At 40.3% G+C, this 24,930-nt stretch overlaps 1 protein-coding gene across 1 annotated transcript in view; it reads left to right on the forward strand.

Annotated features, from left to right (window-relative positions):
* Positions 1-24,546, forward strand: part of clasp1a (cytoplasmic linker associated protein 1a) — a 107,720-nt gene extending 83,174 nt beyond the window's left edge. Inside the window, exons 25-43 of the mRNA XM_030080193.1 lie at positions 682-785; positions 1,807-1,830; positions 2,602-2,846; positions 4,107-4,170; positions 4,427-4,429; positions 4,568-4,731; positions 6,080-6,158; positions 6,278-6,421; positions 8,813-8,962; positions 9,886-9,992; positions 11,236-11,358; positions 11,759-11,906; positions 12,588-12,834; positions 14,862-14,918; positions 16,197-16,387; positions 16,784-16,912; positions 17,501-17,707; positions 18,997-19,113; positions 21,350-24,546. Of these exons, the coding sequence (XP_029936053.1) occupies positions 682-785; positions 1,807-1,830; positions 2,602-2,846; positions 4,107-4,170; positions 4,427-4,429; positions 4,568-4,731; positions 6,080-6,158; positions 6,278-6,421; positions 8,813-8,962; positions 9,886-9,992; positions 11,236-11,358; positions 11,759-11,906; positions 12,588-12,834; positions 14,862-14,918; positions 16,197-16,387; positions 16,784-16,912; positions 17,501-17,707; positions 18,997-19,113; positions 21,350-21,436 (2,390 nt within the window). The 3' untranslated portion in view covers positions 21,437-24,546. The remainder of the gene's footprint in view (positions 1-681; positions 786-1,806; positions 1,831-2,601; positions 2,847-4,106; positions 4,171-4,426; positions 4,430-4,567; positions 4,732-6,079; positions 6,159-6,277; positions 6,422-8,812; positions 8,963-9,885; positions 9,993-11,235; positions 11,359-11,758; positions 11,907-12,587; positions 12,835-14,861; positions 14,919-16,196; positions 16,388-16,783; positions 16,913-17,500; positions 17,708-18,996; positions 19,114-21,349) is intronic.
* The last annotated feature ends 384 nt before the right edge of the window (positions 24,547-24,930 follow it).

The raw sequence follows: 24,930 nt of genomic DNA on the forward strand, positions 1-24,930 counted from the left end.
TTCCTTGTACATATTCATTTCACTTCAGCTGTGACATTTGTTGGAATTGTTATATGCTGGCTATGTGTTTGATGTCAGCCTAGCTTCATTTTTTGTTGTTGCTGTCATCTGCCTTTTTGCCTTTTGATTTTTCAGTTGCCTGCGATATGTCTGCAGTTGCAGTACATTTGCATCTCAAAATTTTGTTGCTCAGCTTTTCTTTAGTGTAGAGAGAGCCTTTCAGACCATGTTATGTTTTCATATGTGCTGTCATCTGGTTTGTCATCCACTGAAGCTTGGGATGTCTGCCTCTCTTTATTTTGCTTACAAGCTCAGATTTGTGGATGCTACTCTTTGGTGTTTCATTGGTGCATCTGTCCTTTATTTGCTAGGAAAACTGCATAGTTACAACACATATATGCCTGTGTTTTCCCCAAAGAGCTTAGTTTTTTCCATCTTCTGTTTGGGTCTTTCTTTTCTGATATTTTTCCTTGACATTTTGCTTTTGATGATTCAAGCCTGAAATCCTTTTCCTCTAGCGTTCTTTTCCACAGTCCATTTGTCACTTGTATTGAAATATGTCTTAGGAATGCGGCATTTGTGTATCAAGGTAAGTTACAGTGGTCACCCCCACTTTGTCACTAAACTCTCCTCATCTCCATCCTCTGTTTTTTTCTGTTTGTTTGCCACTCTTCTGTCTAGATCGATATGGTCTAATCCACCAGGCTAGAATTTCAGCATCTGTCAATGCCATGAGAGTACTCAACACCGGCACAGAGGTGGAGGCTGCAGTGGCTGATGCTCTGGTAAGATGCCATGGAACTCTGCCTCTGGACCAGAGCTGAGTTCATTAGCTAGTCATTATATACATTTATTTGTTTACATTTTTCTTAAAGGTGCATCAGGCAACATTTTTGCTTAAATAAAAATTTGTCCTATCAGAATGAATCTGAGACTGGAGTAGAGATATTTCTCCTTTCCATTAGTTGACAACCTATAGATCTGCCCTATTTGTCCAAATGAAATGCCAGTGTCTCATATGGATATAAATTTAAACCTCAAAGTGAAATCCAGGCTATTTTCTAAACAGCAGCAAGCATGTACACTGCCCACAGAAAGTTCAGCTCACCAGTCACCAGTCTTTTGTCTCTTTTGTCCTTTGGTATCTTTTGTTATCATTAAAGAAAACGGCATGGTTATCTGATGCAACTTGCAACCTCTATGAGTGTATTGTGTGCAGTTTGTTGATGTCTTTTTATTGTCATTCAACGTCATTTCATTTTTTTTAAAGAGGAGTACTGCACAGTTTGAAAATTGACTTTGTGATGACATCCCACGTTACAATCTTAGTTCTCTGGTTTCTTTCTTGTAGAGAGTGGGTCGTTTTTGCAAATACCGATTGGACTAACATCGGACTAGGTCATGAGAACTTTATGATTGATTCTCTTCATTCTAATTTTCCATCAGGATTTAAGTCTTTCCTACTAACCTCATCTCCTTGCAGGTTTTTCTGGTGTCAGAAAAAAGAATGGCATCTGAGTGTGGTGTTGACTACAATGACCTGAGTTTGATCAAGATTAAGAAATATTCATGCCACGGTGTCAGATTGTATTTAAAGGATGTTGTTGTGTTGCGGAAGCTTTTTCCAGGCATTTTAATCATAGACTTGTTGTCTTCGCACAGACCACTTAAAATATGAAATGTCTTGTCATATGTCTTCTTTCACCCCCCACCCCGCCCCTCAAAAGGACTGTACTCATTCTTTGTTACCCCCGATAAACCTTCCCTTTCTCCTCTTTCCCTCTTTGTTGTTTGTTATCATCTCAGCTATTAGGAGACTCCAGGAATAAGGTAGTTGTTCATTTTGCATATTGTTTTTGACCCCATGCCGTCATGCACTAATAAAGACCAACAACAGCTGTTGCTGCAGCTCGGCTCATTTCATTGACTGGCAGCTTCCAAATGCTCATGCCCCCCTTTTTGTTTTACCTTGAATGTTGTTTATGTCTATCGCGTTCCCTTTGTGCCTGTCTAAGTTAGCCCAACAATGATTTGGGTTTTCACATTGTGACATTATTGTTTTAAACTTCATTGTTGTATACATCATTCAGATGTTTTTATTTCTTCCAGCTCGTAATGAGCTGAAATATTTCCTAGTGTTAAAAAGTTTTACCCATGTCATTGTATTCATTGTGAAGATCTTTACATACTCATGGCATTGCTTGACTAGCTTTTGTTGTTCAGGTCACAAAAGAGAACATTTTTACCCCTCTTTGTTCAATATATATATTTGAGGACTTGCACAGCATTTTCTGAACTCAATGCAATACAGTACCATCACATGAGCACTTGAAATAACATCCACACCACAAATACATACAGAATACATCCTACATTACACACATTAATTTACAAAACTACATGGCTACCTTATGCAACTTGCAACCTCCCCTGAGAACTTTGCATGGTAGTCCATCAGTTCTTACCTCACAGCTGAGTTCCTGTGCCTAAGCACTTTGTCCTGCAGAGGTCTTCTGTGGCTTGGTCAACATTCATGTCATAGTGTTATACTGCTCTGCTTTCATCAACCTTATTCTTTTAATATTCTCTTTCCCTGCACAGAGGAAGCCTTTGAGGCGGAGGTACGAGTCACCGGGGATGTACTCTGATGACGATGCCAACAGTGATGCGTCCAGTGCCTGCTCTGAACGCTCTTATGGCTCAAGGAACGGAGGTATCCCCCACTACTTGCGCCAGACAGAAGATGTGGCCGAGGTGCTGAACCACTGTGCCAGCTCCAACTGGTCTGAGAGGAAGGAGGGTCTGCTTGGCCTGCAGAACCTGCTAAAGAGCCAAAGAATACTCAGGTGGGATTGGGAAGTGAATTGTCTTGGCTTTGGTGGAAATGAACATCAGTCTGCTCATCCCCACTTTGCCTATTTTTAAGTATTAGATTGTGCAAAAGCTTAACTTTGGCCTGACCTGTTGAGGCCAAACCCAAGTATCTAGTAATAAGCTTAAATAGCTTCCCCCAAAAAGAAAATTCAGTCTCATCCCAATTTCAGTCAGAACTCCTTGTTCATAGGACCAGATTTAGCACCCGCAGTTCCATCTCTGTTCTCTCAAACTCTCAGAGTTAACACATTTCCAAGAACAAAAAGCATAACATGTCCATCAGATATCTCTAAACAGCCCTTTGTATTATGCTTTATTGTCAGAAGAACTGAAGTTTGTTTTGGATCTCAGACACACTGTTCACAAACTGTTCAATTCACATAAAAGAACATTAACACAGACAAAAAAAAAAAAACAGTAACACCAAATTGATAACAGATAGACAACTATACATGCAACAAATAATCAGTTGTTCAAATATTGCACTTCACTGATACAGTTTTCTGTCCAATTTTTTATTTAGCAGTTTTATCAATTCTGTTCAGCCTAACCTGTGGAACCTTACAAGAAACAGTTCTTGTATGGCAAAAGACTGTATTCTTCAAATACAACATGGGGCGGGTCACATGTAATATTAGCAGCCATAGTCAACATTCTTTTTGTGTATGTAAGTTGAAATCCTGAATCTTCCAGTATGATCCAGTTGTTTTGTAGCCAAATGATTTTAGTGTGGATCTAAAAGAGAAGCATGGTAATGAGGTAAACATCGGATTTTTGGATTCACATTGGAATTCTTTGACTTTGAAACATTTACATAGCAAAAAAATGTGTAGGTAAATTTGATTTTATTCTTTTTTGTTCATATGGAGCTGTAAAAAAAGATACCTTTCTTAGCTTGGGAGAAGTTTGATGTTGTGTGAAAGTAAGGTGGACTGACTGTGTGTCTGTTTATATTACAAATTTCAGTGTATCATTGACTGACATGAAGATGAACAGATTATCACTGAATTATTGTTTTAGATGAACTCTTCCTTTTACCCAACCTGCCCACATTCTTCACTCGGTCAGATCCTGTCAAGGTAGAATTTAGAAGTTATGCTCTTCACTGAACAGAGGTGGCTCTTTGTCAGTGAAGTTGTGACTGTGTTTTTAAGCTGTTGGCCAAATGCTTAAAAGAAGCATAGTGGAGATGCCTCAGTGATTTCTTGTTTTGGGCCTTTTCCTCACTGCAGTCGAGTGGAGCTGAAGAGACTTTGTGAGATCTTCACAAGGATGTTTGCAGATCCACATAGCAAGGTAGGACAGGATAGGTATACTTTGTTAACTAAACCTATAGACTTAAACAATAACCCACAGACCTAAACAATAACCCAAACAACTAATTTACAACTGTAATGTAATGGTAATATAAAATGAATGATTGATAAAATGGTAGTTGGTTTTTTAATAATGCCCAGAGCCCCCATTCAGAAAACTTCTCAGCAGTGATTTGTTTGAAACTAATGGAGTGTCTCTTGTTGCATGGCCTGCCTTGGTGTGGATTTAACAACAGAGAGTAAGTGTGTTTTTCAATATTAAGTCATTATTCTACCACAGATATTAGCCCAAAATGTGGCAGAATACGAACTTTCACCTACCTTTCCACTCAAAACAGGGGTAGCACTTTGTATGTAAAATATCTGCATGTTCTCAGGTGTTCAGCATGTTCCTGGAGACCCTGGTGGACTTCATCACAGTGCACAGGGAGGACCTGCAGGACTGGCTTTTTGTCTTGCTCACCCAGCTGTTGAAGAAGATGGGGGCTGACCTACTGGGCTCGGTCCAGGCCAAAGTCCAAAAAGCTCTAGATGTCACAAGGTCTGGAGCGAACGCCAAACATGGCATTTCATAATGTCGGAACAGAATTTTCCATTGATCTGTTCAGTGAGCGTAGAATGTCAGCCTTCAGACGTGGCAGTGAAAACCTGACCAGTGTTGTATTGGAAGCAATGATGTTTTATTATGCTTTTCTGTTGCTTAGTTTGTGGTCTGCCATGAATATAACGTGACAAGTAGAGTGTAACAACCCCAACCCCATACCCCATACAGTATTTTTTGTATGAAAGAGGCATTCCTTTAGTGTGATCCTCTCATTTTATGGTCAGCCATATAAATGGCCCTGCCAAAAGACTCAAACAACCAGTGGAGGTTATACTACACCAGGCCTATTCAATTGGCGGCCCGCGGGCCACATGCGGCCCAGAAGCAATTCCCGAGTGGCCCAGCTCGTGGTTCAACCAAAAAAGCAGAGAAAAACATTCGCGAGAATGAACTCGAAATCCCTGCAGTAGTTCAGAAAGTGAATGCAACACTCCACGTTGCCTAGCAACACACAACCTGGCGACTTTCTCGCTAAATCTGGCGACTTTCCAACTCCCCATGGCGACTTTTTTTTTGTCAAAAGCGACTAGCGACAAATCTAGCGACTTTTCCTGGTGTTACTGGAGACTTCTTGTATTTTGGAAACTGACATGAAAGCATGTATCGTTCCTCTGCAGTTCCTGTTCTCAGAGAGCAGCGGGTGCTGCCGCGAGCCCCTCCCCCGCCCCAAAGTCCTCACAGGTGGTCACAGCCTCGAGCCGCGCGCGGCAGTCGCAAGCTGCAGTCAGGAGAGGAGCAGAGAGGAGACCCACCACTCCGCGGCCAGGCAGCAGATGAATCGCGCATGCGCAAAGCCGCTGTTGGTCCCGCCCTTCCCGTAAATTTGTAGTTCTAAAACATATTTAGGATGTTTTTTACTCACTTTTTGTCTCTCCCACGATGTTATTCCTCTCCTACAGCGTCCATTACAATCACGTGCAAATTGCCAATTATGCAAATTAGGCGATGACGTCATTTGGCGACTTCTAGCTACTTTTAGGACAGCCAATAGCTACTTTCCTTACTGAGGAGTTGGCAACACTGCCAACTCACACTGCAGCGCGTTGTTTTGAAAGTTACTGATGCTAGCGGCTCAAAAGTATGTCTTTTTCAACCCTTAAACGAAAAATTGACGATGAAAACCGCCGTTTTAAATGTCTGGAAAATGTCTGGCCCAGCTTAAGGTCTCGGTTAAAAATCTGGCCCAACTGAATTTGTAATTGAATAGCCCTGTACTACACAGTAACATGGAATACATCTGTTTTCATTCTCTGACATGTTGACTTCCCTCTGCCTCCTTCTTTAGGGAGTCTTTCCCATTTGACCAACAGTTCAACATTCTGATGAGGTTTATCGTGGATCAGACTCAGACCCCTAACCTCAAGGTACATTAAAATGAGAGAGACCTTCAGTTTGGCCTTTGATCTTCTCTCTTTCTCTGGTGCTCTTCAACCTGTGTGTGCCACGTGCAACCCATGTAGCTGAATGCGTTTTGCCTCTATAGGTGAAGGTGGCCATTCTGAAGTACATTGAGTCTCTGGCTCGGCAGATGGACCCGACAGACTTCATCAACTCAAGTGAGACACGCCTTGCTGTATCTCGCATCATCACCTGGACTACTGAACCCAAAAGCTCTGATGTTAGGAAGGTAGGGTAGCCCTGTCTGTCAACCCTTATCTAGGACCTACATCTCAGGGCGAGTTCAAAGCACATGTGGGTTTTTTGTAACATAACTTAACACCAATAATGAAAATCTTGGCTACATTTTCAAGATCAAGTTGGCTAGAGAAAACCTTAAGCATGAAAATGTACCCCATATGTCTGAAATCCAGGGGACTAAATTTGAAAGACATGTAGAAATTTTGTTCCATTTTTTAAAAATTTGCATGAAATTTGGCCAGTCTGTTCTATACTCCATGGATGTGACATTATGATTTTTATATGTATCAAAGTCATTTGAATGAGTTTGAGGTCAATAAGGGTGTAATACAGGGTGTAAGACGTGCTTTGATGTTCATTGTACACTTTCACCATGCTAAACTATTATAATAAAACTAAAAGCGTGCTAGCAAGCTTACTGCCAAACTAATTGCATAGGGACTTGGTAAATATGAAAGTTACATAAAGAAATGTAAAAAAAAAAAATGGAAATTGTAGATTATTATTAGAATGTAAGAATACTTTAGAATTATCAGAACAGATTTATTGTCCATGAAGAAAAAGATGTTATTCTTTTTCCCAGTGATATTTAGTCAGACTATGCACTCTGCAGTTAGTAGCTTATTTTATACTTCCCAACAGTATTTTTTTCCCTCATTTGAAATCTTTAGGCTGTAGTGTTTGTTTAGCAGCAGTTGTAAAGTTTGATAATAGGCCCACTCTGCCATGGATGTCCTTGGGTCACCGTCCCATTATCTTCCCCTTGTTGGATGCACGTCATGTTCTCCCCCTCTGCTCCCTTGTGTTTGTTTTTCCACTGCTGTTCCAAATGAAGTCCTCACTTAGTTTCAAATCAACGCCTCACCGCTAGGCAGTTAAAAAAAAAAAAAACTCTCTGCAAGCTAACAGTTGCCTCTACTGAAAGCAATCCTCTGTTTTAGTTTGTTTTCATAAGCAGGGACTTGCTTTGTTTGAAAGGTTGGTACATGCCATGTTGGTTTGTGCCAGGTTGTCATGAGAGATTGGTATTTCATCCAAATGTGATGGAAGAGGACCTGTGACATGCTGTAATGCCCATTCTGCCTTGCCACTGTGCCCCAGACCCTTCAAAACTGGGTGAGCGAGGAGCTAGCTGGCAGGTCCAGTACTGCAGCCTTACTGTCCACTGAAGGCAACCAGGAAGAGAGGTGTAAGCAGGTAGAACCCCCTCTGACAGCCGAACGCCACCTGCCAAGCACGCAATGCCCCACCCGCCAAGCCTGTCCAGTGCCTAACTAGCACCTCAAGAATGAGAAAACTCAAGTGTGGCATCTCTCACTCACCTTTTAAGCTCTAGCTGTGTTGCTGTAACAACCTAGGTGTCAGTCTATGCCTTGCAGATTGATTGCTCACAAAATGGATAAAGTCTGTTATGCAACTGGGCAGAAAAGATTTAGGCTAACCATGGAATTTTTCCAAAATACAGGAATGACTTTTTGCTTTGTATGAATGGACTTATTGACCAGTGTCATTTCTCAGCATAGACATGAATGCAGTCTACTACTGAGTGCCTAACACATTTTGTCTGTTTTGACTCACCTTAACACCTTTTCATCTACTTGCATGTTAACATTTTAGTTTTCTTCAAGAATCAGCCATAAAGACTTTAATTTGTATAAAATAGGTGTAAAACGTGATTACGGTCAGACTGTAATAGTGGTTTGTGCCTGCCAATTAACAACATTCAGAAATAGAATAGTTTATTATGTTATATAAAAAAAGTCATAGAATGCTGCCTGAGGAAATGTATATGAAATGTTTATGAATTCTTAGTTTCAAAGGTAACATTCTCATGATAACTACAGTGAAGTTTAAAAAGCTTCTTAAAGATAGATTAAACTGGCTTTCTTTTCTACAGCTAAACAGAACACATTCAATTTATTTCAGTTATTATAATCTACAAAACACCATGGCGTGTATTTCAGTATATTTTAAGGGAGAGAATGCACTGTAAAGCTTATACCATAGAAATTAGCTTGTCTTACCTTAATGTCTCCCACTGGAAAACATGTACCTGTGTTATTGTAATGATATATATATTTTTTTGTATTAAAAAAACAGATAAACAATCAGTACTGTACTCAAATGTAATGTACTTAAAATATTTAAGAAGAGAATTATTCATTCAGTCATAGTATGCATACTCACTGTATTTTTATATCATTTGATTTTATTTTTAAAATGTGAGTGCATTTCATTTGACCATGCTTGAAATCGTGTTGCCTATGGTGAAATTGCTTTGTTTGATAAATGGTCAAAGTATTTCTTGGAAATGGGGAAGCCATATGAGGCCTCCATCCCCCAGTCTCCGTCCTAATGGGTTGTGCTGCCATGTGTCCAGGCGGCCCAAGTGGTGCTGATCTCCCTGTTTGAGCTCAACACCCCAGAGTTCACCATGCTGCTGGGAGCACTGCCCAAGACCTTCCAGGATGGAGCCACCAAACTGCTACACAACCACCTCAAGAACTCCAGCAATACCAGTAGCAGTGTGGTAGGTCGAATGAAACCCAATTGGATTTTGATATCCTTTTGATTAGATATGATTTTTCATTTGATTGTTGAGCAATTGATAACATCACACATACTGTATGCACAGATCTCTTGTATTTGCCATGTTGGAAAATTGCTTCATGCCCATCATATGTCCATTCACTCAAATAGGATAAAAATGTATCCACAACCATCAAGCTTTTTACAGATTGCAATGTGCAAGAGGTGGCAATTTCAGTATGAATCCAAACAGCCACAAAAAATTTTCAATATGTTTTTGTACATTAAAAAATAAAACAGTATTGAACTAATATCACAACAATATAGAGACTCTGGTTCCACAAATCAATATTAGCAGTAGAAATGTAGTACATCATCTTAGCTCAGCTTTCATTTTTGTGCCACATGGCCTACAGGAAAGGCTTGATTTTAATGAATAATATTTGGTAAGTTTTGTACCAGTCTGTTATTTATGACTTTAGTCTTTTTTTTTTTTTTTTTTTTTAGCACAATTGATTAAAGTAATGAGTCTGAAATCAGAAGGCCTCTCTACCTGGCTTCGGTATCACAGAGATAGTTGAGAATAGATTTAAAAACCAATTCTAGAACATGTGTATCTTCAATACAGTATGCAAAGAGGTATAAGAAGGATTTAACACTAATGGCCTTTGATTCAGAAAAAGCTTTCAACCAACTTGAATGATCTTCTTTATATAAAGAAGAGGTTCTAGAGGTGCTAGAGGTTTATGAGTTTCAAGTGAAATTCATGAATATGGTAAAAACAGTCTACAAATCACCCAAAGGATTCAGGCTAGGTGTTGTAGTCTTATGTTTAGTCAGCTTGCAATAACTGGATTACCTTGTTCCAGCTACATGGTTGTGTTCATTTGCAACACTCCTTATCATTACTTCCTTACTTTCCAGGGCTCTCCGAGCAACACCATTGGCCGGACACCACCACGCCACACCCCCAGCAGGACGAGCCCTCTCACCTCTCCTACCAACTGTTCCCATGGAGGACTGTCCCCAAGGTAGCTGTCCAGTTCATGCTGTAATGTACAACTCCGCTCAGTGGGTGTCTTGATGCATGATTGTAGTCTAACCTGAGGGATACTGCTGCTGTCTTGATTGGTGTTTGTAGTCTAACTCTAGAACTGACTGTAACTAACAGGCTAGTTGTGTGATTACTGTAGTGAGTGAACTGCTCAGAGCTCAGAGGGCATTTAGCTATTTGACACTCAAAAAATATGTATTGGAGCTGTTAAACAATTTTGTTGAATGGATAACCAGGGCCTTCTTAAGGCAATTATATTAAACACAGGAGTGTAGTTCGGCCCTGACTGAACGTAATCATCTCGTGGGGTTTTGCTCTTTAATTGTCATTGCTGCTGATTGAAACATAGTTTAATGCTCTCTGTGTGACCAGCTCATTCAGCTGCCCCTTGTATAGTTCTCTTATCATCAAGCAGAAATCCTGAAACTCAGATAATAGCGATATTGTCATTATCCAGTCGTGATTAATGTTGTTCAGCGGTTCTCAAACTTTTTTCAGTATTGAAGACTCTTTAAAATATTTTGTAACCAGGTACCACCTTACCAGTGCAAAAAAAAAGCCTATATAAAGAGGTCCAGCACAACACCATCAGTGTCTGAAACAACACAAAACAACGATACTGACAACATTTTGTCGGCTCTTTTTTTGCTTCTTTTTCACTTCTTTCTCCTTGTTTGTATCGTCCAGCTGTTTTATCTGGCTTTCCAGTCACAGTGAACGACCCAGAGGGAATACTGAATATAAAATGTGCTCAATCAAACTTACATTTGCATTTTTTATTGAACTTATTAGAGCATAGGCTAATTACTTCAGGAATTATGCATGACAGATATTCTTTTTAAATGAACATTTTTTGAAAATCTCACATACCCCCTTGTAGTACTCCCTGTTTGAGAACCACTGCTATAGCTGAACCAGAAGTACATTTTTATCGAAATTAGTCTGGCTAAAACACGAGAAAAGAGGCTCCATAGCCACACAGGGGATTCTGGGATTCTGCTACATTCTAATGCTCTCCTCTAATTTAACACTTTCCCCTAACCTCAAAGCTCAGACTACTTTCTTTTTGTCTTTCTCTTTTCTCCTTCTGCACACTTCTTTTTTTTCCTCTTTCTCCTCCTCTCTGCCTTGTCTGTCTGTGTTGTTGTTATCTCCCTCCTCGCCCCGTTCTCTCACTTCTACCTGTCCGTCCTTCCCTCCCGGCCGCGCTGTGGCAACAGTCGGTTATGGGGTTGGGGTGTCGACGGACTGTCAAAGCACCCCCCTGCCCCTCCTCCTCCTCCGCCTCACTCCACCCCTGCCGCCCCCTCCCTAAGGGTCCTGCGCAGAGCGTATTCACCCAGGTAACGCGGAGGGCTGGGACACACAGGAGATTATGCCCCCAAGGAAGCCAGACCATGGCCTTTTTCCCTATCAGAATTGTCTTTTCCGAAACCAGCTGAAAGCAATTTTAAATTTTGTAGGGCACTGATATCTCTCTGGATGGATATTGCAGCAACATCTCTGATCAAATAAAAAAAGTAATCAAGTCACATCAAAGATGCAAGTAATACTGTGTTTTGCATTAAATCCATCACAAGCAACAGAGTTGGTTTAAGTCTCACCTCATCCTAAAACCCCTGATCTGCTTGTATTTCATTAGCATTGTTTAAGGGCTTTGCAAGGTACTTCCTCCTCTCCAGATTTGCATTTCATACAAATCCTGTGTTTTTCTTCCTGTGTATCTGTGTGTGTGTCTGGCAGCATGATGGAGTATGACACAGAGAACATGAACTCAGAAGAGATCTATAGCTCGCTGCGTGGCGTCACTGAGGCCATCCAGAGCTTCAGCTATCGCAGCCAGGAGGACCTCAATGAGCCAATCAGACGGGAAGGCAAGAGGGACGATGCTGTGAGTCAGAAATATTCGATCCAGCGGCAATGCTAGAAAAGGCCAAAATACAACATGATTTCATGGCCACATGATTCCATGGGGCCATGGCACATGGTATTTTTTTTCTTGACATAAAAGCTACACAGCTAAATCAGTTTTATATATTCATTAAACTATGAGGGGAAGAAATTGTTTAATAACTCACTCTATTTCTCTCCCTCACACTTAAACACACCACTTTGGAGTTGTGTTTTTTTTAAAACACAGACATATGTTGCATTTCACATTATTGTCTATCACCTTAAACTACCTGGATGTTAAATAAATCAAACATGACAAACTATAGCTGCTGCCATGAAAAAAAAAAAAGCTTGAGGCTGTAAAAACAAATCTACCCTACCTTAGCTCCTGTATCTGTAAATAGTTCAACTGTCTAAGGCCTGCATTCATAAAATGGAATAGGGGACTTAGACTGAGGAGAAATTTATCTAGTCATACTTTACTGAGATAGAGTATCACTGAACTATCATAGACATTAATGAATGCAAGTCATGTATGATAAAAAAAAAAGCACATCTTAGAAAATACAAGTTGATATAAAAGTAGTTGATTGCTATAGAAGGAAGAGGTTGAAGACAAATAATAAAATAAATAAAAACATTACCTTTAATCACCTTCCCGTTATTCTCTCTGTCCCAGGCTGGGAGAGAAGGAGTTGTGTCCTCCCCCGGCTCTGATGCCCGCCTGGGCTTGGACATGGTAGAGGGGGGCCGTACCGCCCTGGACAACAAAACCTCACTGCTCAACACTCCGTCGCCTCGCTCCTTCTCCGGGCCGCGGGGTCGGGAGTTCGCCCCGTACGGCTACGGAGAAACCATCAGCACCTATGACAAGAGTGCGCTGAAGGAAGCTGTGTTTGATGATGACGTGGAACAGTTCCGTGACTGTGAGTCCATGAGAAAACAAGCTGCTGAATGAGCTGTGCACTGTGGTGTATGAGCACGTTTCTCTGTATGATTTGCCTTATGAGACATAATTTCAATTTTACTTTGCACATACATGTTTCACCTCTCACATAAATGTTTGATGTCTACACTTTAAAATGTATAACATTTTTCGACTATACTACTGAAACTCTCTGGCATACAACACAGTACACTACTGAAACACTTCTTAACACTTAAAACTTTACGCTATTGAGAACTCCTTATAATATTAAAACACTCTCATAAGCACTACTGACATACACTACTCACAAAAAGTTAGGGATATTCGGCTTTCGGGTGAAATTTCAGGATGAAGCTAAAATGCATTCTAACCTTTACAGGTGAACTTAATGTGACCTTCTGTAAACTTTTGAATGCACATGTCCAACTGTTCAGTGTTTCAGTACTTTTTGCACAAGTTGCTGTTCTCTAACAAGGAGCTTAACGGCAAAATTCACATCAGGTGTTTGATGCTCCGGCTCATCGAGGTCGTATCATTAGGGAATGGCTGCTGGAGACTGGGGTACCTCAAATGGAGTGGCCTGCACTTTCTCAGACCATCATGCTGCCATCAGGCTCGGAGCTCTGTACCCCAGAACCTCAATGTCCTGAGGGCCGCCCTTCAAGAAGAGTGGGATGCCATGCCTCAGCAGACAATAAGTCGACTTGTGAACAGCATGAGACGTCGTTGTCAAGCTGTAATTGATGCTCAAGGGCACATGACAAGTTATTGACACTGACATTTTTTGTTGTGGTATACCCACCACTGTTGTTGGCTTTTGTTTCAAGAAATTGTTTGAGATGAGGAAATCACCAGTGTATGCTTCCACTTAAATGCCCTATTTTCATGATATAATATCACTGTAGCGTGCACTTTTTATATTTTCCATAAATTTCACCCAAAAGCCAAATATCCCTAACTTTTTGTGAGTAGTGTATGTTAAACTCATAACTAGTCACTCATTCGTTGTCTTTACCTACTGATTATCCTCCTGAGGCACAGGCACTGGGGTCTGTCACAGCATGATTTTTGTGAAAGTCGGTGAAACACCATGGACACATCTCCAGTGCATCACAGGACTAACACATAGATAAACATTCATACATGGACACTTTGCTTGTCTTTGGATTATGGGAAGACAGCTACTTAAACACAAATACAAAGTGCACATAACGCCAGGGCTCAAACTCGTGACCTTTGTCATGTGCAGTGAAACGTATAACCATTAAACCACCTTCCTGTCCCACTCAAAATTTATTGTAATGTATGAATTATCAAATCATATCTTAATACTGGGTTACGAAATGAATTTCCATCAGAATTCAGGATTTTAAAAGGTTAGTGTATTTGTTATCTTGAATCTTCCACTGGCCAAGGATTTTTCATGTCCTCTTTCATTCCCATTCATCGTTCTGATCAAAAATGAGAAAAGATTGACATGGGACTGAAGGGGAGGTTTATCCTACCTCATGTTCTAGATCCACGAAAGAGAATGAGCAAGGGCACAGCTCTCCATAATCTTTACCATTCCTTTATCATTCTTCCAGCTCATTTCTTGACCTCCATTGCCCCATTGTGTAATGTCATCCTGTCATGTCATTTTGGCAACATAGAAGAGTAGAACCTGCAAGACACATTTGGATTTTACAAATGTTATGGTTACATGATGTTGAGACAGGAAACAAGACAGAAACAGCCCCTGGTCTCCCTTTGACTTATAAATTGTTTAGTTGGCTTTAACATTGTATCCACAAAAGAAACTCAAAAGGAGTTGATTTGCAGACACAAGATTTGGGAATCTGAGCAGAAAACCTCTCAGTTTTACTACAAACACAAGTGTTTGAGTCCATAGCTCTTTTGTTAGAAGCCAGCCTGTGTGTGTCAGTTGTTGTGGTCATCACATCCTTTGCTGTGCACCCTCTATCTCCTCTCCCTTCTGTCCTCCCTTCCTCCCCGTCCATCCTCCCAACCCCTCCTCCTCTCCAGGCCGTCGACAGGAAAGTGGTGAAAACAAGACGGCGCTCCCCAAGGTCTTTGCTCCTGGTAAAGACGCCTCCCCTGCCTGACTGGCTTACTGATGTTTGACAGACTCACAGATTTGTTTTGCTGACTGAGCATTCCCTCTAGTGACCCTGTTGTCTATGTTTGTATAATGTCACTCACTACTCTACCAATTTCCATCTCCATTGTTTCATTGTCTTGTTTAACTCAAACTCTGTCCTGTGTCTTTCCCAGCTCAGACTTGACTTTCCTACCTTTAGCGATGCCTTTACTAAATAGTTGCATTGGTGCTTTTTGCTGAGGGCGCCCTCTCCTTTAAATGTTTCGATTATTGCTTCAATACGCTTGTATCTCTTCAGAGGTCTGATGTTGTTATGGTGTAATATGTCATTTGCTATTCTTGACCAATGACAAATTAGGTTAATGTAGTTTCAGAAAACATAAACTGACATTAACATAATCACACACACACACACCTGTAGTAACTCAGCACTCAGAGTTGAAGGGCAGAAGTACCTTGATGTGGGGAAAACATAAAAACAATGAAACGCATACTAAGGTTTCACAAGAGAATAAAGTTGCTCACTCTTGCGCTTCCACTTTATATGAAACATCTGATATTAGAGTGTTAAAACGTATGCAACTTTCTTACTATTTTGGTGGAAGTTTAGAGCAGAGGCACACTGTTAGGCCATTCAAAGTCTGCTTTAAATGTTTAATATTTTGGTACAACATTCAGTTTTGAGAGCGACTGCAGCACTTTGATTTTTTAGAACATAGATCTCATCAAGAGCATCAGTTTGAGATATAATATTTTAGTCTTTCTGACTGAAAGCTCTCACTGCATACTTGACTTTTTACTGGACAGTCAGTGCTGTATTTCTAGTACAAAACCTTAAACTTGACATGAAGGACAAATGCACTCCAGTGTTCATCTTAACAATCAGACTCTATTTCAGTCTTGAAGTCTGTTTTACTGAGTGAAATGCTTTTTTTTTTTCATTTATTTCAGTTTCTTTTTTAAATGAGATTGTTCCAGCTTGTACAATGCAATTTGACAGCTTGACTATCGTGAAATAACACTGGTCATCTAATTCATATTGAATAAATGACACTTGATTCAAGAAAATGCTTGAAACAAGTTACTTTGCTTTGAAATTGAGTTAAGTCTTCTCACCCTGTGGATTGCCTTTTCTATTGTAAGCCTGATGCTAAATCACTGGATGATGTTTGGATGGATATTTTTTGTAGCACTGCAAGATGTCAGCAGTGATAATTTTAAGTGTGCATCTATCTCTTCTCCTTCATCCCTGCAAATAGTTGGTCAGGACCACTCAGACCTGGTCGCAGACCTGCTGAAGGAACTGTCCAACCACAATGAGCGTGCAGAGGAGCGCAAGGGCGCCCTGGTGGAGCTGCTGAAGATCACACGAGAGGACAGCCTGGCTGTGTGGGACGAACACTTTAAAACCATCCTCCTTCTTCTCCTGGAGACCCTTGGTGATAAAGATGTACGCTCTCTGGGGGCTCTCATGTGTTTCTGTGTTGTGTGTCCTCTGGGGTTGTGTGGAGCATACGCTATTTGTTAGACCCTTTTGTCTGAAGCGCATTACAATACCGTAAGTACATGAAATGTATATTAGCATAGCATGATATTTTGAACAAAATTTGAAGTAAGACAAAAGAGAGACCTGAATTTTTTTTTTTTTTTTTTAATTATTGGGCATCAGTGTCAGTGTTAGTGCGGTGCTCTACCTGTTCATTATAATATGAGGCAGAGAGACTATGGGTATGCATATCTGGTAAGGGTAGAGGTATGAGATAGTAGGGTTTGTTCTGGCTTATACAGTAGAATTTTAATGTATTAAGTATTTTTATTTGACTGCCTATTCTGCTGTTTCCACCAGCATACCATTCGGGCTCTGGCTTTGCGGGTGCTCAAGGAGATTCTGAGGAACCAGCCAGCCCGTTTCAAAAACTACGCTGAGCTCACCATCATGAAAACTCTGGAGGCTCACAAAGACTCCCACAAGGAGGTACTGTTAATACATTATTAATACTTTTTTTTTTTTTAAAGAAAGCTCTATTGATTCCCTAGATTGTACATTCCTCGTAGTTAATCAAGTTAAGATTATTTGTATAGCCTTAAATTGCTGTTAGAGTCTCAAAAGACTTTTCAGCCACATTATGAGAACAGTAAATGAAAACAACAACCCCAACCACCCCTCAGCTGAGGATGGAAGGAAAAACTCCCACAAAAACTCTGGAAATAACCTTAGATAGGACTTCTCAGAGAGGAATTCGCCAATGGGAATAAACACAAATCTGGATCTTGGGTTAAACAAATTTTAGTCAAAGAAATTTAGCTCAGAAGGCAGAAACAAGATCACCCTTGCCTGCAAGGATCCAGCAAAGTAGCAGCAGAGTTTAAAGGAATCAAAAACATTATGGTACTTTATGTGCCATTGACCTAAATACAATGAAACGAGTGACAGAAGGTGCCCCAGTGCTAACCCCAATGAGATCCCTGCTCTCTGTCATTCAGATTCTCTTCTGGACAGTATAATGCAGAATTGTACATCAGCTTCTGGTATGACTTCTTTTGTGTGCGTATGGGCATCTAGGTGGTGCGCGCAGCCGAGGAGGCAGCCTCCACCCTGGCAGGCTCCATCCACCCAGAGCAGTGCATCAAGGTGCTCTGCCCCATAGTGCAGACGGCTGACTATCCCATTAACCTGGCTGCCATCAAGATGCAGACCAAGGTCATCGAACGCATCGCCAAGGACTCCCTGCTGCAGCTGCTACCCGACATCATCCCAGGACTCCTGCAGGTCTGAGACTGAGCCTTAAACATCCCCCTCCACTCAAAAATGTGTTCTTCCTATGTTTATGTCCCCTAAAATGTCTGACTGTGACTATGCTGACCTGTATCTGTGCAAAGTTTGTCACAAGAGAGGTGGAGGTGTGTGTGCAGGCTCCTAAAATCATTCAATCAAATGTACATTGGGCCAGCTAGACTTTGCACATCACAAATTGGACAGCCCGTCCTGGCACTCTCCATATCATTAGCATAAGCCCCGCCGGTCACGGTGCTGGAGTGTTGAACTTCTGGTCGTGATCGTTTTCAAAAAATCAGCATGATCAAGTCGAAATGACTGCTTCACATGAACAATAATACTGTAACAAAGAGATAAACTTTGTTCATTGTTAAACTATCAAATATGGCACATTTTTCACGACTGTCGCAGGACGGGACTTATATGTTCTGAGAGCTGAATATTGATTACAAGCTATTGTGCCAACAGACCGGGGGGTGAGTGGGGACTATCTTCATATTCATCAATCCATGCTTTTTTAATGAGGGCAAGATTTCGAGTCAGGCATTTTTAGGTAATAAGGAATGTTTTTTCATGGGAAAAAATTCTAAAAATGTAATATTGAATAGAGTTGATTTTTTTAGGGGCTTAATAAATAGCTGGAGGGGGACTTTAAGTTTAGGCACACTGTTGACTTACAAAACAAGGTTTAGATTATTTCATGTATATGGTGTATTTTGCACACCCGAAAAAAATCAAATCTGTCAATGAGGGATGCTTCATTATTTTAATTGGTAGACACTTAACAGCCTCAGAAGCAGAACAGTCTCTGACAAAGTTGAGATCAGTCAAACCCATTTATGTCCTTTCTGCATGAATTCCCCTCTGCCGTGCTTCCTGAATTTTTCAAATTCACCCGTTTTTAACGAGGACATTGAATGAACTTTGTTTTGTCATTCTGCAGCGTCTTATTTTACTTAATTTCTACAGTTCAGCTGGTGCAACTTCACAGAATCTATGAGATTCTGGGGAGGGAGATGCAGCCGAAACTTCCATTGCAGTATCAAAAAGGCATATTTGGACAACATGTTCATATTTGGACAGTGAGAACAAATTGCCTTATTTGTACCGGGAAATGTTTGCGTGTACTCTGCACCCTCTGCCCTCACCTCTGCAGCTCCATCCACGTTCTTGTTGACCCTTGTGTGTGTGTGAGATTGTGTGTGTGTGTGTGTGTGTGTGTGTGCATGCTTGTGTATATGTGGGCTACCCCTAGTGTCTGATGATGCGTTCCCTCTCTCCAGGGCTATGACAACACAGAGAGCAGCGTTCGCAAGGCCAGCGTGTTCTGTCTGGTGGCTATCTACTCTGTGATTGGCGAGGAGCTCAAACCCCACCTGGCACAGCTCACGGGCAGCAAGGTACTACCAGCCACCATGTGTGCACTGTCCCAAAGTCTTGGCACGTACACACATATTTACACACACACTTGTGCCCAATCCAAAATGCAGACGGCAGGCTTGCAGATGAACACCAATTTTCGGGTGTAGCTGGTAGCACTGTCTTGGTTTTGCAGGTATACAAACATAAGTGGGACAGTTTGCTCAACCTCAAAAATGAGTGCAGCTCATAGTGAATGTTTGTGATGAATTTCGCAAACTTTTCGTCTCGAGATGTGCAAGTATTCACACCAGGTTTCATGTGTTCACCTGAGCAGATACAGAACCTTATCGTCTTCCTATGTTGTTATTTCCAAACTGGTTTCAGCCGGTTTTTCAACCGTGAGGTGCAGGGTCATATTTGCCCTACTTTCTTGGTGGTTATGTGTCCTTGGGTTACGTAAGGGTAGAGGTCCCTGGGCCCACCCACCCCAACCCACCGCCCACACTTTGCTAGACAGCTGGTTGTCTGTCAGAGGCCTTTTACATATCAGCTTGGCTTATCTGAGTAGTTTATAGTCAGTAATTCCCTTGATGTTTTGTGCTGATGCCACGCTTTTTCTAGTTCTTTTTTCTGTTCTTCAGAAAATATATGCCATTGCCTTAGCTCTTATCTCCTTTCCTTTTTTCCTAGTAGTACTTCCCTCTTACTTGGCAGGTCTAGGGTCACAAGAATATTGTTACTTATTGCCAAGGCATCACAACCCCCTTCTTGACACTTCACGCTCACTAGAGCTGGAATGTTAACGCCCACCTTTTCAGCGCTTCCAGCAGTACATTTCCCATTCATTTCTCCCATAGACTTTTTGGAAAAATCAGAATGAGCTCTTGAAAACCAAGTTTAAATCTGAGTAAATCATGGCTTCTGGATGAGTATTTACTACATCGCATGACAATGGTATAGCTGATGGTAAGTGTATCTTGAACAGTTAATATTTTATAGCCAATCAATCACATTCGCTATGACAAATATAAATGGAAATTTTACTTCTGGAACCCTATGTGCCAGCTCTATATCTCAGGTGCTGCTGGGTCAAATTTAATTAACCTTTGCTGATTAATGTGTTTTTACATTGATATCCAGCATCTAACAAAATAAACAATTACACCCAGTGTGAATTGCACCAGTAAACCTTTTTCACAGCAGCCATTTTGACATGAGAAAGCAGAGGGGCTCCTAATAAGATTCATTACCCCTATGGAAACCCATGGAACCCAAGGGCAGCCTTTGTTTTGTTCTTTTTTTTTTTTTTTTTTTTTTTTTTTGTTAATTTTTTTTTCATTATTTGTGTAAGTTTATGGTAATTTAAAACTTATCAATCAATCAGTTCAATGATTTACTTTATTTAATTTACTTTATTTCAGACAAACAGGTCCATATCAGTTCAAAAATAACATCAATAATGAACGAAAAAAATAAAAATACAGTACACCACAGTGAACACCACAAATTTCTTGCAAATTTGCAGGTAATTTGTGTAGATTTATTATTTATGTTTTTTTGATAAGCTGGTAATTTTTAGGTCATATTAGAATATTTTTCTTAAGGCATTTTTATGGTATTTTGCTTGTGATTTTCCTCTCTACAGTTTTTGTTGTTTATTTGGCCATCTTTTTTAAAGAACATCAAGGGAATTTCCTCACATTTCAGTGGATTAAGGTTCTTTTCCAAAGAACCTTGATTAATGTCATTCCTAACACTTGTGTTGACCTGCTACTTGATGTCAGATGGCTGCTGTGAAAAAGGCCTGTTGTGGCAGATGTTGTGGTCACTGTTGATATGTTGTTTTTCACTCACAGAAAACAGGAAAATCCAGTGAACTACAACAGTGTTACATAACCCAGTGATGCTCTATGGCAAGTCAGCCCTGGACCGTGGTGAAATAGTAACATGGCAACATAGTTGCAGCTCAGATTAGTTTGGTGGAAAAAACAAAACAAAACAAAAAAAAAAAAAACGTATTGTCTTTGGCTGGCAAACAATTAAAAGCCTTTCCAACTTTCTCACATAAGAGAGTGACTTATCTCTGAAAAGTATTTTCTGGCCTTGGCTCCAATATGCATCTAGGCAGTTTAATAATTTTGAAACGTTGGGGTTCCTCCATGTCTGAAAGTGGTACCTGAAGTCCTACTAGTCGTCGTCATGCACAGTTACACCATACTGACAAAACCAAAACAACAACAACACAAAATGCCTCCTGTCATTGCCTGTTTGCAGATGAAGTTACTGAACCTGTACATCAAAAGGGCCCAGACGACCAACAGCAATAGCAGCAGTTCCTCAGACGTCTCCTCTCACAGTTAATGGAGGGAGGCTCCGGTTGGAAACCCTGCGGACGGCTGGCTGACTGAATGGCGCATCCGTCCCAGATATAACCGTGCCTCTTCCAGACTCGTCCGTCGCTGAGCTTCACCCCGTCCCCCTTTTTTTCCATCATAACTCCAGCTCCTCCGTGCTTTTCTTCTCGTTCCAGGTGATCTGTTGACTGTCCAGTTCCTCCTCCCATCCTTTACTCCAGAATGTTTTGAATGTAACTGAGCTTTGGTTTCAGATGGGAGGGGGCAGATTAACATATTTGGACTTTTCTGTTGGCTTCATAAAGACAACCTCCAGTCATCCTCATTTGTGCTGGCACATTTTGTTCATAAAAACCCGTTGCTCTTTGAGCCCTCAGATGGTCATATGTGAGATGAGGCAGAATAAGGACCGAACAACAGAATGCAGCCACAATTCCCTGAAGTTTTCTTGTCAGTGTGGAGGTAATGTAGTTGTGTAAGGGGACAGAGTAAAGGAATTTCTATCAAACTGATTAGGAAATATCATTTGGCTGGCCCAGTGATGGTAAGCAGCCCATGGGATTTGGGCAAAGTGTGGTTTGGGAAGCATGAAAACCAAATATAGCAAGATGGAAAAGTAATTTAAAAAACCCTATTTGAGGGAACAGTGTGGTAGAAAAATAAAAAGTACTGTATGATCATTTGTACTTATCAGTTTGTCAGGCATAATGAAGGGTCATGAAAGCCTACATGGGCCAGCGTTGTCTTTGTTTTTATGCTAATTGGTAATAGAGATTTGCCTAATTGTTTTAACCCCCTTTTCATGAAATGACTGTTATCCTCAAAAAGGTAACAAGTTCTTAAAGAATAATTCAGTAGCAAAAATTGACAATCTTTTAAAATGATGTGTCGTAGATCTTTATTTTGTGGTACAGAAGTTAAGCTGATGATATTGTCAATTGTATGATGAGAGTTGCCAAATTTCCACACCTGTCTTAAAATTTACTTAAAATCATAATCAGCACAGAGGGTGGAAGTTGAACTTGACTCACTATTATCATTGTATTGCCTGTAATTTAAGACGTTCAACGACCCGCATTGAGCTTGAAAACAGGGATGGAAAGTCATGTCTTACTTCACAACACTGTAGAGGTACAGAGATGTTTCAGTTCATCCGTTCGAAAGCAAAACATCCCCTTTTTGTTTCCTGGCCAATTTATGGCATCTTACCTGTAAATGTGTGATGCTGCTGCTCAGTTAAAGTGCACCGAGTGGTTTTGTCTGAAGAGGAAATCCTTCCCTTTGTAAATACTGCAGATGTTTCCCGGCTCGGAGTCGGGAATGAGACCAACGATCTGAGACAGTCGAAAGACATTACCAGGCCTTATTCATTTTACACACACTTAACATTTCTAGACTGGGACTGCGGAGAGTGAATGGAATGTACAGCACTGTAGCCCTTGGTTCTTAAAAATGTGAATCCACATCAAGTTTTAACAGGACAATGGACCGCATTGGCGTTCTCGACCCACAATGATGCAAATACAGTATTAGTTGTTTTGTAACATCTCTCCACCACTCACTTTCCCCTTCACGTACCCACAGCTTCTGCAATAACCATAAAAAAACACACATAGAAGGATTTTGTAAATAAACTTTTTGATCACTGCTTCGCAAAATTTTACATGATGACAAAAAAGAAGAGATAAGGTTGACTTTGTCACTTTTTTGCACGTTAGCAAAATAGCTTGCATGTAATCAGCGGCACATGTCAACTTTGTGCTGTTTTGATGGGCCCGGTTTTTTGGCTGTTGAAGTGCACTTGTAACATCATCGGATTACTCATCTCTGGTTTGTTGCTTCAGTAGAGGAGGTAGCCATTTTATCCATGATGATATATAAAAGGTACGGTATGGAGTGCCAGCAGTCGATCAACCAAAACCATGTGTCTGTTTTTGACAGTGTTGCCATTAAACACGTCTTATCTGGTACAAGTGTTTGGGCTGGGTATTGAAAAATAATCCCTTTCAGCACCATGGTGATTTTTTTGGTATCACCAGCAAGTTTAAAGTCTTAAAAACTATCAGATGGCATGGAAAACTTGAACTTGTTGGATTCCTGCAATGAGAACTTCGATTAGGTCATGGGTTCCCATAACTTCCACATCAAGGGCCTCTAAAGAGGTACAGTATGTGTTCAAACCTCTTTGGATTCCTGTTTGAAATGTTTACTGTTAGACATGATTTAGTGCATCATTTAGAGAATAGAGTGGTAACCACGGAGAGGAAGAAACCTCTGATCAGTTTTCATTCTTACTGTTCTTATATTCTGTTCTCTCACTCTGCTGTTGATCAAATTAAATGCAAGCACTCCTGTTTTTACCTGGGGAGTCCCTGGAGAACTGGTCCCACTTTGGGATCCACTGGTGTTTTCATTGAGGAAATCCATTGACTATGAGCTGATGCTCTTTGAAAAAAAAATATATATAAATGCACTTAAAGTTGCATGTGATGTAATTTGCTCTATCACAAAGATGAATTATGCTTAAATTCAATGTGGAAAAGCATCAAAACAAGCTTGTTTTAGAACTGATATCAAATCTTGAGTATCAGAAACAAATATTGGAAACAGAAAATTTCCAACAACACCCAGCCCTGCAGCACACTCTGTAATATGCCTGTCTGTGTTCTACTTGACTTTGTGTTCTCCATTACTTTAATGGTTCAAATCACCAACTAGTTTGGTTTTGTTCTCTGATGGAGCCACTTTCCAAGTCCAGAAATTCTGTCACTGGCGTAAGGGGAAAGTTTGCCAATCACTAGGTTTTGATTTTCTGGTAGCAAAATTGTCCTGCAGATCATCTGCTGACACATTGCTGGTCAGTAGAAAGAAGCAAGAATGGTATTCCTTGCAAACTTTTCACTATGCATGTTATTATTTGTTTTTCTTGGGTCTCGTTAGGTCTTTGGTCATGTAATATTCATATCTGTATTTATTTTATTTTATTTTATTTTATTGTTTTTCATGATAAACTGTACAGAAGGGTTTTGTTAACATCCACCTGTGATAGATTTGCAACACTGTAAAAAAAGGAAAAAAGACCTGTTTGCTCTAGAAATAAACAGACATGAGAGTTGACCAAGATATTCTGATTATTCATCCACATTGCAAATGTGTCCATGGGAATAAGTGCATTGATTTGTCTCATTCAGACTTTAAAATCTTTTCATTATTTTCTCGAACCAATAAGATAAAATTAGATTAAAGTATGAAATTCACATTCAGTCCAATTCAGCATATTTCAGGTTTTTTTTTTTTTTTCTTTTTTGTTATGGTCAGTGGCATCTCAAAACCAGTGCAATGTATTAATCAGTATTTTAATTTCAAGAAAATATTGGTGACGTGGGTTTGGAAACAGGTGTAATTATCTTACCACCTTGGCATTTAATTATCTTTAAAAAAAAATATGATTGAATTGGAGGTGAAATGTCTTCTGGAAGAAGAAGTTTTTGTCACTGTGCA

This window comes from Myripristis murdjan, chromosome 21 (assembly GCF_902150065.1).
Source record: "Myripristis murdjan chromosome 21, fMyrMur1.1, whole genome shotgun sequence".
In the NCBI taxonomy this organism is placed as follows: Eukaryota; Metazoa; Chordata; class Actinopteri; order Holocentriformes; family Holocentridae; genus Myripristis; species Myripristis murdjan.